The sequence below is a fragment of the Marmota monax genome, unplaced genomic scaffold (genome assembly GCF_021218885.2).
Source record: "Marmota monax isolate L192 unplaced genomic scaffold, Marmota_monax_Labrador192_F-V1.1 WCK01_AAM20220418_F8-fsc00336, whole genome shotgun sequence".
NCBI lineage: Eukaryota > Metazoa > Chordata > Mammalia > Rodentia > Sciuridae > Marmota > Marmota monax.
The window spans coordinates 272,893-291,379 of record NW_026693839.1 but is presented as its reverse complement, the minus strand read 5'-3'; the positions used below and the strand labels follow the sequence as shown (position 1 = coordinate 291,379).

Genomic DNA, 18,487 nt, shown 5'->3' with positions numbered 1-18,487 from the left:
CACCTTTGGATGAGGGGGCTCCTGGCAGGTGTGGCAAACCTTGAAAGAGCTGGGCAAGTCCTTCCTCTAACAAACATTCCTTTATGTTCAAGAAAGGGCAGCAGGGCAAGAGGGTTCCCATCAGTTTCTATTCTATTATCCAAGTCTCCACCTCTAAGCTCCATATAGCTGCCTTAAAGGCTACAGTTGGTCACCCAATTGGGCCTAGGGAACATCACACAGGGGCTTGTGTTCCTCTGGGAATGATAGCAATTTCCCAAGAGATCATAGGGTTCCCCGCACGCAGAGATTGGTGTAAAACGGGATGAGACACATCTCCTTTGCCATTACATTCCTGGGCAACTGGAGGTGAAGGAGATTCTCTAAAGGGAGAAGAGCAGGATAGGGATCCTTCTTGTCAGGGTTTAATGTACAACCACACATTATACTGAGACGTTGGGAGGTATAAACAAGAAATTGCTTGAGGAAATCTCTAAATTTCTTAAAGAAGGGGATTGACTCCCAGTTAATATAAAGTAAACCAACGGTTTAAAAAAATCCCCATGAGGAACAGACATTGTTACTATTAGCGGTATTTCTGGAGTAGCTTGCCTCCTGTCACTCTTTGGGGGCTCTCCATCTACTCAACAATCCTTTCCCGCAGTGGAATCCCCCTTGCGGGAGTGGGTCAGGATCCTTCTTCGCCTTTTGCTCGCGGCCAGGTTTCTAGGGCGGAGCAGTGCGGGGTGCTGTCGGGCGCCTAGGGTGGCCCTCCGGACTGGGACAAACCACTACCAGGAGCCAGATCAATAGCTGCCAGCAAAGGAGGCGGCGGAGAGGCCGAGGAATGCTTGGGGCCCAGCCTGACGCAGCGGCGGCGGAGCAGGCCACTGCTAGGGCTCCTGGGCCACCCAAAACAGCTGTCCCTCCGCCTTCGCCTCCAGCGGCTCGGTGCGCGTGGGAGTGAGTGCGTAGCGCGCCCGCTGGGGGTCGCGGGCTCTGTGCATCCTTTGCGATCCAGCCCTGGCGAAGGGAGGCGCACTAGCGCGCGCGACAGGAGGAGGCGGGGAAAGAAGCGGGCGAGGCCGAGGAGAGGGAGGGGGAGGGAGGAGGAGGGAGGAGGGAGGAGAGAGGGACCCGCCCGCCAAGCCCAGGCTGCCCAGCATGTGTGGCCGCAGGCATCCGACGCTGCCGCTGTCCCCCGGCTGAGCCGCGCCCTGGTGTCCCGGACGCTGCGTGAGCCAGTGTGTGTGTCCGCGCCGGTGAGCGCCGCGCCGCGCCGGCCCTAGCCTCTCGCTCGCTCCCGGTTGCTGCGGTGCATGTTCGCTTCCTGCCACTGTGTGCGGAGAGGCAGGAGGACCATGAAAATGATCCACTTTCGGAGCTCCAGCATCAAATCGCTCAACCAGGAGATGAAATGCACCATCCGGCTGCTGGACGACTCGGAGATCTCCTGCCACATCCAGGTGAGGGAAGCACCCGGAGAGGGTGCAGGGCGCGGGGTACTCCTCCCGGGAGCAGGGCTGAAGGGGTGCTCTGAGGGTGGGCGTGCGCGGGTAGGAAACCCACCCGAGCTCAGGAGTCCGGCTAGAAAGCCAGATTTCTCCTCGTTTGCCCTCCGAGGCTGGGGTCTTTAAATGCCAGCCATGAGGGCATGGTCCTCCGCAGGCTCCAGGCGCACCTTATCTGCGCCCGGGCCCCTTACCTGACATGCACCTTGCACTCCTGTCTCGCTGTCCCCAGGTTGGGGGAGCTGGGTAAAATTACCTCCGGGGGCCCCTGGCCCCTTCTGACCCTGCTTCACCAGGAAGTGGGAGCCCCGCGAGCTGAGAGGGACACTTGCCTGTCGCCCACTCTTGTTTCCTCCCTTTCTCCACGTGGATAAGGCATGCACCAGTCCGGGTTCACTCATTTCTCTCTCCCGCGCCCAGGCTCCAAAGGTGCCCTCAGTCTAGGGACCCTCTTCCGGCTCCCTCCTGCCCCTCTGCCAGTGGTCTTTACTTCTCTGTGTGGGGCAATGTCGAAGTTTCCCCAGAGTGAGAAAGATTGGGTAGCCTTGGGCTCCAGCTTTGAGAAGTGCGATGCGCACAGGGTTGAACTGGAGCTACCTCGAGAGGAACACGTGAAATCCGAGCTTTTCGGAGAAAGGATAAGGATTTGTGATGCCAGCAATGGGGAATCCTGCAGAGAACCGGGTCCTGGAAAAAAGAGTCCTTTGGAATCTTGACGGACATTCACTATTGCCCAATGTAGAGAATGCGCTGTTGCTTTGGCAAATACATCTTTGCTGGCATCCCTTTCCTTGGGTAGTAAGTGCCTTTGGGCTTGCAGATCTAGTGTGAACTGCGAGTGTGTGTGTGTGCATGCACACGTGTGTGTGCATTTGCGATGCGTGTATATATATAGGCAAGTCTGTGCCTCTTTCCCTGATCCCAAAGATGCCCCACTAGGAGCACACAATCTGGAAAGGTCGTGTCAGGGGCTCGGTACTATTAGCTTCTGACTTCAAAAATTTTTAATTATTTCTGGGATTTCCTCTTCTCACCTACCAGTCTTGAGTCTTTAGGTTCCAGGACCATGCCTGTGAGAGGTGAATGGGGCAGCGTCTCCCAGTGGCAGGAATCCTCTCTAGACTGTGTGTTAACCATATATGAATGAAAGGTCTTTCCCTACCTATTAGAAAAAAAATCTAACGTCCCCAGATGGTGTCATCATTTAACCAATCAAAACGAATTAAACCTTTATATATATATGGAGTTTATGGCACTAGGACAGTGCAATTCATCTGTAAGCTCATAGCCAGACAGGTTTCAAGACAGAGATGTGATGCCCTATGATCTCGCAGGAAAGTAGGCTCTGGTTGAATTTTCTGAAGAATCTTGAAATTTCATTCTGAGCTAAGCACCACTGCTAAACTTAATAATAAAAGGATTAGCAGGCTAGGCAGTTTTTCTGCTGCCACCATGGTTGTGCAGAAATGTTTGGCATGTACTGTCTTGTGATCCAGAGAGAGGTTTGCATGTTTTGCTTGAAGTGCTAAAGTGGATGTATGGGTGACTTAAGTCATAATGAATGTGCAGATAATAAAGGGGCCAACAGTAGACTGTGAGGCTGTTGTGGTCTCTCCCAGTCTCTCAGCCCTCTACTTTCTCTGAATAAGATGGAATTGACATTTGTTTTTTCTTTCTCTCCTTTAAGACCAACTCTTCCTTCCTTAGAATAGATAAGTAGCCCCCAAAGGACAAGCATTTGTTTTCTATAGTTCTAGGAAGCAATCAAGTTTCTTAGCCTAATAACAATTTGGAAAGTTTTAATTTTTATAGCCCAACTGATGTCAAACAGGTTAAATTTTGTATTCCAAAATGTTGATTTTGACATTGATTAAAAAAATCATGACACATTTTTTTCTGCCTCTCCTGTCCCCAGATGGTGATATTATTTAACCAATCAAAATGAATTAAACCTTTTTATTTTGATGATTTTGGACATAATACTTCTTAGAGTATTCCAAACAAGAATTAAAATTTTGCTTCCAGGTATCATCTAGGTTTATCCCAGTTTGTTTAGAGAACAATAGTATTTAAAAAACAAATCAAAAATACTTAGAGGCATCAGCACTTATTTTGGGAAAATCCACTTGTGTTTCTTCCTTCCATTCTTTTCTCCTTCCTTTCCCTTCCTTCCCTCTCCCTTCCAGGGAACAAAAAGTTAAAGGACTGTATGGACTATCACAGAGAGGCACACCCTCCCACCATAGCCCATACCTGTCTGCCTGAGTTAGGAGCTCTCACACCTGGTGCCTATCTGACCCCTGTTCTCTCCAAGGTTCAGGTGCTATCTGTGGAGCCCAGAACAAGTGGAGAAACTCAGGTCAGGAATCCTTGGAAAGATCCTTCCAAGGATCAGTCTGCCTTCCTTGTAAGTGAGTACCCCAGGTTGAAAGAAAGACATCTACTCAAATAGGTTCCCTTGGCAAGGTGCTGGAAGGTGGCTGCTCTGGAGATGAATTCAGGACATGGTAGAAATCTTCCAGATTGTTGTTTGGGACCACGTAAAAACTCTAGGTACCAGTTTTGAGTATCTTGCACGTGACAGCCCTTTGCACTTATTAGATCTAGTCTTTACTACAACCTTTAGATAGGTATGGTTTCCATCTTATGGATAAAAAAAACAGAGACACTGAGATTTTAAGTGACTTGTCCAAGACTACATCTCTAAAAAGAGGCTTGAGTTTCTGGCATTCAAACCCCAAAATTGTTTGGATCCAAAGCTCATGTATATTTTTGACATATTACCCCATAGTTAAATTGCCCAACTTTCAGTGACACTTCCAGACACTGAAGTCAATACACCCAAGGTATGGGGTTTGCACCAGTGAAAGGCCAGTCGAGACTCATGATTAGTGAGGTCGAAGTGATCCTCCCTGCCAGTTTGCAAATTTAACGTACCCAGAGTCTGATAGGAAAGCTGGTAGCCCAGAGCTGATTGAACACCACAATCCAAAGGCCTCTGGGGGTCATTTCTGCTCTCAGGAGATTTGGTGTTTGCCTTCAAGAAATCTATGCCACACTATATTTTTATATTTAAGATTGTGGCACCTCAAATTATCCCTGTGCATTAAAAGATGAAGCTAGAAGCTAAGGGGGACTTGCCTGGCTGTGCTTTGATTACAGGGTGTGATATAAAGAGGAACACATGAAAAGGTTTTGTCCTCTCAGTGTACTTTCCACAAAAGGCAGAAGGCGAGTATTCTACTTGCTACTTCCCTCTACCGCAGGATATTTGCATTTACTAGTTTTTTTTAAATGAAAAGATGTTGCAAAACAACAGATTTTAAATATTTCTTTCCCAAGTGATAATTTTATTGTATTTGAAAAGAAAACTTTCAAATACACAAACTAACAGCTTAGTCTCAGCACCCTCGTGGCTAGTTCCAGTAGGAAATTTGGAAGTCACTATCTCTGTCTCATCAGTTGTATAGGATGCTGTCCCATCATCTCATTTACATGTAAATATTTAAGTAAAATGGAAAAGGAATTCCAAATAAATTTGGAGTAAAAGGGGAGCACTGGATAGAGGCTCAAGGAAGGGAAGGAGTCGCTGAATGCTCCCTATTGGCTTTTTCCATTTGAGCCAAACCTTGAGGTTCAGATATTGTAGGAGGATGTAGGTTTAGCCCTACCCCTCTTTTTTCATTCAATCTTGCTGCTTTAATTACAGCAGAGTCCTAGCCATCCTTTATCCATTTTTCAGAAACTGGCACAGATATTCACAACTCTTTCTAATAAACTTGCCATTTTTAATACTAATATCAATTGAGTAAAATTTAGACTTTTTTACATTATTCATCTTTAGCAAAACCTGGTGAACATGGATGACATGTTTTGAATTTGTGTTTGCATTTGAACAGCAGTCCCAGCATAGTGCTTTTCACATAATAAGAACTCAGTAAATAAAGGTACAGATTGAATAATTTCCTTTCTAGTCTATTAAATTCACAAGGGTAGGGACATTTTTGTTGTTGATGTTGTTCACCATGGAGTCCCTAATACCTGGAGTAGTGTCTGTATTATTTTATGTGTTCATTAAATGAATAAGAGCTAACCTACACAATATTTAATTTAGCTTTCAACACAAGGATAGCATGATAGCATTGGCTTGGAATCAAATGTGTGATTTAATTATGTTAGCAACCAGTTGTGTGACATTGAGTGAGTCATTTCTTATTTGTAAATTAAAGGAGTTGGGTTAGAAGAATGACAACAGTTTTAAAAGTCTCTGGTTTAATTATTACATAGGAAAATTGCATTTGAGCAAAACAGGGCTATCAACCGAGTGGTTACATTCACATTATCTCAGGTGATTTTCATAATTATCCCACATTATCTTCATTTTATTGATGTTACTGTGTTATTGCATGTTATCTCCATCTTGCAGATATGGAAAATGAGATTCAGAGTGATTAAGCAATTTGGGTCACCTGGGCCAATTAATAGTGAGCCATGTTCAACTCACTATTCCAGGTAGAAACCCAGGTCATTTGATGCAAATTCCAGAACTCTTTTTTCTCCGTGGCAATGCCTCTTGGGACTTGAGAGTTAGGATGCTTTTAGTTGCAAGTAAGAGAGTAGCTAAGTTAAAGTGGCTTAAATATTAAGGACACTTATTATCTTACCTAGCGAGAAGTCCAGAGATGAGACAGCTTCAGGGCTGTTCTCCATGCTGCATAGGCCCAGGTGCTTTCCATCTTTCCACTTTGCCATCTTCAGCATGACTGCTATGTCATTATAGCCTCCCTGATTATAAGGTGGCTGCAATTCTGGATGTTGGACACTACTACACCCAACACCCGGAGGAGGCACTCCCTCATGCGTTTCTTTTTATCACAGAGGCATACCTCTCCTGGAGAACCCTTCAGTCCTACCATCAGATTCCGCTGGCCAGGACTGGATCACATTCTCATGCCCTAGCTACAAAAGCATCTAGGAATATGTCCATCTTTATAATGGGAGATGAGCTTTGCCATTATGGAAGGAACAGAGGAGTGTGTGTGTGTGTTGGGGAGGAACAGCTAGCTGTTGGCTGATCAAGTTTTGGTGTCTTTCAGAACCCATGAAATTGGATTGTAATTATTATTTCAAGAAATCCTTCAGGAGAGTTTAATAAAATGTTTTCTAAGCTCTGGCTTATTTTAGAAAATATTTGTATGATCCAGTTCCAAAACAATAAAAATCATTAGATAATCCTTTGTGGGTTTGTGCTGTTAAATATCAGCTCAGTCCTTACTGAGCTGTATGTTCTGGGCCACTGAAAGGTGGCTTGTCTAGAGCAGGTGCAGCTCTCTACAGAGAGCAAGCTTTATGCTTGTTGAGGTGGCAGGTGGCAGGGTGGTGGAAGGCTTATATTTTAGAGCACTGCTTGCTTGGTTTTGAGCTGTGGCTGTGCTGTTGTGTAGCCAGGTGACTCTGGGCAAGTCACTTTAACTGTTTGGGCCTCAGTTTCCTCATTTATAGAGTGATGATGACAATGGCACAGATCTCATGGATTTATGACGGGATTGAATGGAAGAATATGTGTCCAGTGTTTAGTTAGTACTTTTTTTTTAGTAAAAACTGAAAAAATTGTGAGTGCTATCTTAACTATGTAAAGATACATGTTATGATTTGGACATTAGGTGTTCTCCGAAAGCTCCTGTTTAATGCAGGAATATTCTGAGGTGAAATGATTAGGTCTTGAGAGCTGTAACCTCATCAATCCACCTAGTTTGAGTGGACTGTAGGCAGGTGGGACATGACTCGGGAAGGTGAATAACTGGGAGTGTGCCCTGGAAGGGTTCATCTTGCACGAAGCACCCCCATCCCTACCCTGCCACCATGAACAGAACAGCTGCACTCTGCTATGCCCTTCACCACGATGTTCTGTCTCATCTAAGCCCAGAGCAATGCAGTTGGCCCACCAAATTATATGTTGGCATGTGATCATCCAATTACCATTCCAACAGATAAGAAGCTACCCTTACCCCCACCAACCAAACTGATTATAATAGTACTCTGCATTTAGTCAATGTTTTAACATTTACAACATGTTTGTACATACATTTTTCAACAATACAGTGGAGAATAAGTGAGGAATTATTATGCTCGTTTTATAGATGGAGAATAGGAGGCCCAGTGACTTGCTTCAAACCAAGGCCCATGATTATCCTGTGGTGAAATCCAAGCTAGGTTCAGTTGACGACCACATCATTTCTGCTAGTAAGGATAACCCAACACTTTTCTCTACCAAGCTTATCTAGAATTCCATGCAGAATCTACTGAGAACCAGACAGAAAAGGAACAGAAAGGAGAAATAGTTTTTTGAATACTGTGGTCCAGCACTAATGGTTTTAGGCCTAGATAACATACGGCATTTCTTTATATTAAGTATATACTGAAAAATGCAGTATATACTTAATTAAGTATATACTTAATTCCAAAGATCTGCTAGGATCTCAATCCCTTGATACCCTCAAGGCAAAGGCAGAGTGCATTGACTACAGGGAGAATGTGATATTGCTACCTCCACATCATTTGGATGGCATATCAGCCGGATGCTTTAACTACAGGCAACAAATTCTAATTAACTGACATAATATTAACAACATTTACTGCCTCATATATTCAGGAGACCTGATTTAAGGACTTAATTCAAGGATTGAGACGGTTTCCCTGGGGCTCCCTTGCCTATTTCTACCTTTTGCAATGGCTTCATTCTTGGACTGATATTGAAATGGTTATAGTAGTGCCAGTTCTCAGTTTTTCATAGAACACCCACTTTCAGGAGAAGAGAGAAGCCGTGTCCAACTCACTATTCCAGGCAGAAATTCTGCAGTCAGTATGATCAGACTTCTCAGGTCATATGCTCTCGCCTGAACCAGTGACTGTGACCAGGGGAAAGGAATGTGCTCTTAGTTCAAAGTGGCCTCAGCTCACCCTGGGATTCAGGGTAGGATCACCTTTCCCTCCAGGTGTTGTTCTGCATCAGGGAGAATGAATACCTAAAAGTCAGGACTGTCTTTGGTAGGAGAAAGGGGGAAATTCTTCCTAGGAAGATAACCCATAATACCTACTCTAGATACTTTGTTTGGTTAGTTGTCAAAGTGTGGCTTGGAGACCTCTGGAAGGCCCTGAGATCTTTCTGTGGGGGTCTATGGGGTTCAAACTATTTTCAAATGTTACTAAGGTATTGTATGCCTTTTCCCAATAAGTTTTATTGAGATATAATTCACATTTCCATTTAATAACCCACTTAAAGTATGCAATTTAATATATTAACTAAGTTGTGCAACCATCACCACAATCAATTTTAGAGCATGCAAAATTCATGCCCTTTATCAGACATTCTCAATTTCCCTTTAAACCTCCCTGCCCTAGGCAACCACTAATCTATTTCTTGCCTCTATATATTTGTCTATTCAGGACATTTGATAAAAATGGAATCATGCAATATGTGGTCTTTTGTGTCTGGACTTTTGCAGTACAATGTTTTCCAGGTTCATATATGTTGTAGCCTGGATCAATATTTTGTTCTTTTTTCTTGTCCAGTATTAGTTCATAGTGTGGATATATCATAATTTGTTTATTCATTCATCAGTGATGAACATTTGGGTTGTTTCCACTTTCTGGCTATCATGAGTAATGTTGTTATGAATATTCCTGTAGACATGTTTCATTTCTCCTGGGTATGTACCTAGAAGTGAAATTATTGGGGCATGTAGTAACTCTACGTTTAATGTTTGAATAACTACTGAACTGCTTTCCAAAAGAGCTGAACCACTTTACGTTTCCACCAGCAGTGTGTGAGAGTTGAAATTTTTGCATATTCTTTCCAGAATTTGTTATTATCTGTCTGTTGGACTATAAACATCCTAAGTGGTTTCTGAGTGGTATCTCATTGTGATTTTGATTTCTCTGATGCCATTTGCATTTTCCTGATAGCTAATGATGTTGAGTAGCTTTTCATGTGATTATTAGCCATGTATATATCTTTGAACAACTGTGTATTCAGATCCTCTGCTCATTTTTAAATTGGGTTATTCTTCATTATTGAGTTCTTTATGTATTCTGGATATAAATCCCTTTCTCTATTCATTGATTTGCAAATTTTCTTTCCCATTATTTGGGCTGTGTGCTTCCTTTTTTGGTGATACAAAAAAGTTTTTGATTTTGATGAAATCATATATCTATATACACAGACATATGTATATATAACACATATATACTTTTATTTCTTATGATTTTGATGACATAGCTAGGAAACTATTGTCTAAGCCAAGGTCATGAATATTTATGTATGTTTCCTTCAGTTTCATGGTTTCTCTCTTACATTTAGGACTTTGACCCATTTTTGATTTGACATGTAGTTTAAAACTTACCATTTGAATGTGTACAATTCAGTGGATTTTGTTATATTCACAAGGTTATACAACCATCACTACCATCTAATTCCAGACATTTTTATCACCCCAGAATAAACCTGCACATGTTAACTGTCACTCCTTATCTTTGATCCATTTTGAGTTAATTTTTGCATATTGTATAATATAGGGGTTCAACTTTATTCTTTTTAATGTGGATATCAAGTTGTGCTAGCATTATTTGTTGAAAAAAATGATTCTTTCCCTATTAAATTGTCTTGTCACTCTTAAGATGATTGTCGTTCCCCATTTCCATTCTCTCACCTGTGTACAGTGTACCTTTTGTCCAAGTGTACATGTTTCGAGGCTACGTGAGGTGTGATATCACAGCAGAGTGACAGGAGAAGCATGATGAGAATCCATCTCTCTGTTGAGTTAGACCTTAAGATGTTTGCAAAAATGTAGAACAATGCTACTTTTCTCACTAAATTATTTTTTAATTTGTTTTGTGTTTTATAACTTATGCTATTTATATTGATGTGTAGATTACTGTTATTTTTAAATTACTAATTGAATATTTTAAAAAGTCTTAGGAAATATTGACATATACAACCCATATACACAAAAAATTTATAGACCTTCAATTGTGTAAAGGAGTTTAACAATTGCTGCTATAGGTGACTGGTGATTTCCTGAGCTTCCTGAAAAAAAAATTAAAAAGTCCTAAATAAAACAAAATAGAATTCCTGTTCATTTTGGGCCCTCATGGTCACAAATTAGAGGTTTCTGAAATATGTACATTGGGTATGTATACATGTATATTTGGAATTCTCTGTAATAATTCTCTGTAATTCTCTGTGGGTGCATGTATTGCTTGTAAGAGTGTTCACATGAATTTGTGTGTGCATATGTGTGCATGTATGCATATTGCAATGTTAGGAATTGAAGAATAAGACCAGAATCCTTTGTGTAGAACATTTCCCAAGATGCTCTCCAGCTGCATTTTGACTTTTTTCAGCCCTAATAATTAGATGAAGCCACATTTTATTTTGAGACCCTTCTTTTGATTATGGAAAACTATGCTTGTGTTTAAAATGTAAACTGCTTGAATTAGATTCTTCAGTGACTTGATTTCTAAATTGTTACTTCTTTTTCTGACTAGACATATTCGGGAAAACTGAAAAATATTGCAGGAATGAAAATATAAGAATTTATCTTGTGGAGAATCTAATATGAGATTTATAAGGCAAAAGTGATAGACATTGGGTAGATAACAGGATTTTTTTAGTGCCACTTTGTGTGATGAGGAATTTCAAATTTCTCCTCCCATGAAGTAGTGGAGAACCAGATGTGGAATTTGAGATGGGAAAAAACAACAGGATTATGGTCAGGAGCCACCAGGATAGATTTTGCAGCTGGGGTTTGATTTGAACTTGATTCAGGCTAATGAGATTCAGTGTTGAGCCCTGGGAGGGCTTCTCAGTCTCTGATGTTTCTGAGAATCTTCTGTGCTCTTGTTCAAATGTAGATTCTGATGCAGGGGTTCTTGGAAAGCCATTTCTAACATGCTTCCAGGTAATGCTTGTGCCTCTGGTCTGTGGACCACACTTGGAACAGTAGGGCATTGGTGGAATTATCAGTCTCATGATAAAACTGTTTCCTTGAGTGTGGGGACTGTTCCATTTTATTTCTCTCTATGGTGCCTCACCTGGCACGTTTCTCTGAGTTAGATGTTCAGAGAGTGTTTGAATGAATGCATAAAGAAATCCATGTTGATTTGGACCAAAGTGCTGATTAGTTGCTGGGCATGGAATGATTCCTTATGATACCCTGCCTAAGTCAAATCAAGAGATGGCTTTTCAAACAGGATTTCCTGTGATGGAAAATCTGATGAGTATTGAATGTTGGTGAGAGCCAATAGGGGCCTTGAGTTAGTGACAGCTTTCCTGTTCCTCTGGGCCACACTTTCTACTCTTGTTCTCCTGTATCCTGGACTCTTGGTGGCATTGCCAAGGAACTCTGAAAATATCTTGGCATAAATATCGTGTATAAGCCAGCAGTGACTGGTGGTCCCCAGAGGCATATGGGACCCAGCTGTTTTTACTTTCAGATGTGACCCTGAGGGACAGCAACCCAGGAAGACAATATAAAATGAGTTCATGTTGTAACATGATCTTTGGAGCTGTTTGTACTGGTAACTTTCCCTGAAAATGGGATGGAAAGGAGAGGGTCACTTTAGAAAAGAAAAAAGGTGTTTATTCTAAAAGGAAGGGCATTTGTATATATTAAACCATTACATTTTTCAAAAGTGAATTAAAGGTTTTTGAAACCACATCAATCTCATTAAATAAACATTTGTTAAATATCTTCTATATGCCAGCATGGAACTAGCAACTAAAGATACAAAAGAAAATAAAATCAGACATTGAGAGGCTCACAGTCATTTGGGGAAAGATAGACAAGATAGTAATTCAAGTACAAAATGACAGGTGTAGACAGGTGTATGCAGGTGGAAAATCAAGAGGAAGCATCTGTATCAGGCTGGGCCATCAGTATCTCTGAGATAGATGAATTTTGACTTCCACTTGTCCTTTTATATCTTGCTTACCCTGGGTATAAACCAGTATGACTGGATGTGGGAATGGAGAAGGGGAGCAGCTAGGATGAATACCAGATAGTGGGTTTCAATGACAGAGGTAATGTTGATGCTGTTCCAGGAGAGTTAAGATCAGTCACATCATTTTTATGGGCCAGTACAAAATGAAAATGTAGGGTTTCTTGTTCAAAAATTATTAAATATTTTAAGATGGTAACAGAAAACCATTAAGCCAAGTAATGGCCTTCTAAATATGGGTCCCTGGGCAAAGGTACATGTCACATCCCATGAAGCTGGCCCTGAGGACATAAGACTAACATAGAAGCAGGTTAGGAGAGAGGATAATGAGGTCCATTTTTATATGTTGACTTTGAAGTGGCTGTGGGGTATGTGAATGGAGAACTCCCAGTAGACAGTTGGGTCTAAGGAATAAAAGTTGCTGGACACAAAGATCTGGAGGCACAGTCAGGGAGTTCTTAGGGTCTCTTTAAAGTGTTGGCAGAAATCACTAATGATGAAACCGCCATGACTGGTCTTCCTGTTTTGTCTACATTTTTTCTTGGAGCATTCTGGTAGATTAAATCAATGGATTGTGAGCTATGGAATTCTTTCTAAGAGCACTTGATTGCTTTCTCTTCATTAGTCAGCTCAGATCTGAATAAGATCAAGAGGTGGTCCCCATTTTCTTCTGCAAATAGGGGAGCCAAACCATAGTTTTCAGTAAAATGTGTTTTTCTGTCCTTAATCCTCATGTCCTATCTTGAACTAGCAAATGGAAAATATCTCTCTCAGATTTCAAATTCCGAGTCTCAAAGCATAGGATTTCTACTGTAGGCAAGTTGCTTCCTGAGATGGTGTCATGAACATTAAGTAGATAATACATTTTAAAATTCTGTCAACAAAACTATGAAGAATAGCTTTGCAAATTATACTGCAATAATTTATTACTTATTTAATATTTATTTATGTCTCAGTTATCTCCTATGGCAAAAGTTGTTTTCTACTTGGTTTCCAGGGGGTTTATTAAAAAAATGATTAAAATAATTCAAGTTCTGTAAAATTGCTCACAGAAATAATCTATTATTAGTAATATAATGACCTGAATCTTAGATGTACAATATAGTTTATCTAAATGTATCTATATGCTGTCCACCTTGGCCTGCTACGGGACTCATGGAGAGTTCCCATTGGTTGGGGAAGTGCGGTAGGAGGGATATCCCCCAAAGATAAACTTAAAATAACCCTTTTTACTCTAAACTTTTTAAATTTGGATTCATCAGGGGCTCCCACTCCTGCTGTATCAATGTACACAAGTTGCTCGTCACCCCCCTGCTATTTTGCTGCAGCCAGACTGCGGCATCTATAGTTTTGGGAAGGTGTGAAATATGAGTATTCTGTAGCAGGAGAAAGCAATTAACATATTAATATATCAGTATTTGGTTTGTTTTACCTCTGAAGTATAATTTGTTGTTGAAAGGTCCTAGGAGGTCAAGATTGACAGAACCTGAATCTTCACATTCAAACAGAAAATTCAAACACAATATCATTTACTCATGGATGTTGCTTAATAAAATTAAGCAGTCTTAAAAAAACCCAGTAACTAATTAGCTTTATTAATAGAAGAGGGGAGAAAACCCTAATTAACAAGTTATCTAATAATTCTTCCTTGATGTATTCTAACTAATGTTTTTATTTTTGGCTGTTATATGCACCTATTATTGCCCATTGTTTTGAAATTCATGCTAGTCATTGTGATTTGTGTCTTATATAGGCGTATTACAATGTTATGGTGATGTTGGGTATTTATTGGTTCTTTGTTTAGTATCAATCTTTGTCTTTACTTCAACTTATATTTATATCCTCAAGTAGTACAGTAATAATGTGTATTAGCTGGTCGACTAAATCGAAATACAGAAAGGTATGAGATCTCCTACTTGGCAAGGTTAGGATAGGGTATTATGTCTTGAGTTTTAGGTTTGCTCCAACTATACTGAATACTACCATTATTTTGTTTTTGAATCTTCCTCCATAGTCAAAGTAATGTAATTCTTTCTTGCTAACAACTTTTTTTTAATAGCACAAGAGGGAAACCATACATTGTTCACATTTCTGGGTAAAGAAAGCAAATTGATGTTTTAGGACGGTCATCCAAGGACACAGTTTAAATTCTTTCCTTATCTGCTTTCTTTAGTAAAGAAAGTACTTCTTCTGTGGCTGAAGGTATAGTCAAATGAAAATTGTAGTCAACCTACCACACACCACACACACACACGCACGCACACACACACACACACACGCACGCACACACACACACACAACCACACATACATATGAATAGTTTGTCATCTAACTTAACTAGATAATTAGTTTCCTTTGATCATTTGGCATGGTATAAATATTGCTTATAGTTCAAAATTTAGAATTAACTCCCAAGATACTGCAAAGAGAAATAAATTAAGGATAATGTCAATAGCATTTCCTATTTACCCTCTAAGGAAATTTCTCTTGTAGTGTGAAGATTGCAAGTTGAGCTCTTAGCAATCTCAGACCATGATATTTCAAGAGCCTTTAGAAAAACATGAGAACAAAATATTTATTGGCTCTAGCTAAAGCCTTATTAGACTCTCTTTGTTTTGAAGGCTTAGGCAGAAGAGTAATGAAATCTCTGGAGTCAGGGGTGGAAGAAACATTCAGGTTCTCTCATACCACCTGGAGCCTTGTCAAGAATAACTTCACCTCCTGTGTTCCCAAATCTCAAGGGAAATGTATATCTGCTGAAGGTCATCCTGACACCTGGGGTGGGGGGCACCTTGAATGACACCCTTAACTTTCAGGTTTGGAGACATAGGTTCTCCACCAGGTGTAGTTGGCCCTTTTTTGGTTCAGTGCTGATTAAAACGGGGCCAGGCGGGGGCGGGGAGGGGGGGAGAAAGGAAGAGTTATGCAGAAATTCAAGGGCAGCCATGAAGCCTGGGTTTGCAGAGCCAGCAGCAGTGTGGTAATTTGAGAATAGCAAATTAGAAGAACAAAGCAGATTCTAATCATATGCCACAGAAAGGAAGGTGGTTCAGGTTTATCTCCAAATTGTACTTCCATTAGAGAAAGGGAGGCTTTTAATGCTCTTAGCCAATATATGTTATTAAAGATTTCTTTCTTCCTTTCTCCAGGCTTTCTTTAGTACATTCACTGAGTAGGAAATGCCAGCCAGCCTTTCTCTTCCTTGTGGTATTGAGCAGTTGTTAAATTTTACATCAGGCCCTCTCTGGCTATGCTCAGAACCATATATAAAACACTTTCTTGGAGTTACTGGAAATTGGGGTGGTGGGTTCGGGAGTCGGGAGAGAGAGAGGGAAAGAGGAATTGATTTTGAGATTTAAGGTCTTTACCCTTTAGGAGATTCCAGACTGAAGGCAGAATTGAACTCTAAAAGAGTGTTTTTTTTTTTTTTTTTTTACCATCCATCCATCCATTCACTTTTCACTCATTCACTTCTCCACCCATCTGTCTACTCACCTACTAATTCATCCATTCACCCACCTGCCCGCCCATCCATCCATCCATCAACCATCCATTTTCCATCCATCCCATAAACAAACATTATCTCTAAGGGACATTGAGGTTTGTGAGTTCTTAATTAAGTTTTTAAATTTCTATATGCTGTTGAGACTGATGATAGTCTAGTGACCTGTGACTTTCAGTGAATGCACCAATGAAGCAAGTCTTTTTAAATTACAGATCAGGAAATTGGGAGGCCTAACCGCGGAAAGCCATTAGCCTGTAAGGATGATTCTGAGCATAGCCAGAGAGGGCCTGATGTAAATGATTGTAGAGACTCCAAGAAATAAGTGTTGAACAGTGGTTGCCAGGAGTTGAAAAGGCCTCTGTTGGGGACTGTTCTGGGTACCAGAGGTACAGAAGATAAATAAGAATATAATCCTTGCTAGCCTTATAGAGAATACTAGTAGAATACTAGTCTGGTAGAGACATGTAAATAGATTTGAGGTGGTACTATTGTGAAAGAAGAACACCAGAATGCTATTGGAGCTCACTGAGGGGCCGATAGTGAAGTCAAATGTAGCGTGGGGAAAGGCATATCCCTCCTTTAATCTCTAGTCACTTTCCTCCAAAGTTATCACTTCTTAAAAGGGAATTCCTTGAAATGGATCACTGACATTTTCTCACATTTAAAATATGAGTGAGAGCATCTTTAAGAACTTTGCTCTTTTTTTTTCTTGCAAATATCTCAGCAAAAATTTTACCTTGCTCCAAAGTGTTATTTCAAGACAAGTCACACATATCCCATCTCTGCCAGATTTCACTCTTAAAGTATCTACAGTGTAGAAAAACTGAAATACTGGATCAGTGAGGGGGGCCCCTAATGTAGCTTGGGAATGGCCAGGATGACTTTCTGGAGGAAATAACATCTGAGATGAATTTTAAAGAAATAAATTGGCCAGTAAATTGAAGAATATGTTGAGAAGGGGTGCAGTTAGGGAGGGAAGGACATTCTACTAAAAGGTTAAGCATGGTAAAGACATGGCATTTGAGGGGAACTGAGAGGAATGCACTATAATTTTATAAATTGGCAGAGTCCCATGCAGTAGGGTGTTGGTAATTACCTGCTTAGGCAGGTAGTGAAATGGAAAGCTGGAGTTTAGAGAATAATATTGACCACTGTTTATTAGGGAATGATTAAGAAAACCTCATTGAGGCATGGTTTGTGTGGGTCAAAATGATCTGACGAATTGTTTTGCAGGAGCTTGACTCACACTTCTAGAGCTACAGTAAGATTTGTTAAGTGTTCCTTCTCAGGCTTTGAATGCCTTAGTGCTTTTTGTAAAAGCACCACCTAAGGGACACTGGAGTTAGTGAGATCTCAGCAAAGGTTTTAAACTTCTATGTGCTTTTGGAAGTGGTGATGATCCCATGACCTGTGGCCTTCAGTGCACTCATGGAAGCAAATCTTTCTTAATTACAGATTGGGAAATTGGAAGACCTTATCATGACAACTCACCCCATTAACCTATTAGGGTGATCTTGAGCATAGTCAGAGAGGGCCTAATATAAATAATTGTAAAGACTCCAGGAAGTGTGTCAGACAGAGTGGTGAGGAGTAAAAAAGGGCTCTTTATGCATGTTAGACCAGTTTTTCCAATAGAACTTTTGTGACCATAAAATGTTCAATACCTGTACCATCTAGTTTGGTAAACGCTGGTCTCATGTGGCAGATGAGCACTATACCAGTGTGACTCAGGAACTGAGTTTTTAATGTTATTTAATTTTAATTCATTAAAATTTAAGTAACTCCATATGTTGGTGGCTACCATATTGGGCACCAAATGTCAGCCTTTTAACAGTGTCATTTGTCATTTGAACCTTTGGTGAATGTGTTACTTTTGGAGTTGTAAAACCATAAGAGAGTTTGAAGTACATACAAGTGCCTTTATTCTCAGAGAAGACTTAGAAAGTTGGGGAGGATTTTAGGTGATTCATTGAACAACCACATCTTTCTCAGAGAGCACTTGAAATCCAGAGAAGGGAGGGGATCCACCTAACCTGGAAAGTGACAGCTCTGGGATGCCAGTATCTGGCATTCTATTTTCACAGTCCTTTCTACTTCCCGATAAGGTGTGTCCACGGGAACGTAGTCAAGGTTGCTATGTGTTCACTTTGGATCTGAAAATAAGTAGCATAATGATTTAGAGAGAGGAAAATCACTCCTAAAACTTCTAATTCTTGATAGATAGACATCACCTCTCAAATCAGTTTTTCTCTCTGTCATTTATTCTGGAGATTATATCTTTTGTTTTTCATAATAATTATAAAAACACTTAGTAAAAAAAATGGAATAATAAAAAAGATTACCCAACGAAAAATAAGTCATCCTCATATATCTGTTCTCAGGTATAGAGGCCCCTATGATGTTTTGGGGGTAAAGTTTCCCAGAATATTCTTTTTCCTTTCAGAAAACAATCTTGACCACTGTTTATTGTGGAGTAATAATAGCCCCATTGAGG

The 18,487-nt window shown here is 40.7% G+C and overlaps 1 protein-coding gene across 2 annotated transcripts in view; it reads left to right on the top strand.

Moving 5' to 3' along the window:
* Positions 1-1,152: 1,152 nt before the first annotated feature.
* Positions 1,153-18,487, top strand: part of Frmd3 (FERM domain containing 3) — a 257,160-nt gene continuing 239,825 nt past the window's right edge. For both annotated transcript variants that reach the window (XM_046462436.2, XM_046462435.2), the window contains exon 1: positions 1,153-1,445. In XM_046462436.2, coding sequence (XP_046318392.1) covers positions 1,299-1,445 — 147 coding nt within the window. In that variant the 5' untranslated portion in view covers positions 1,153-1,298. The remainder of the gene's footprint in view (positions 1,446-18,487) is intronic.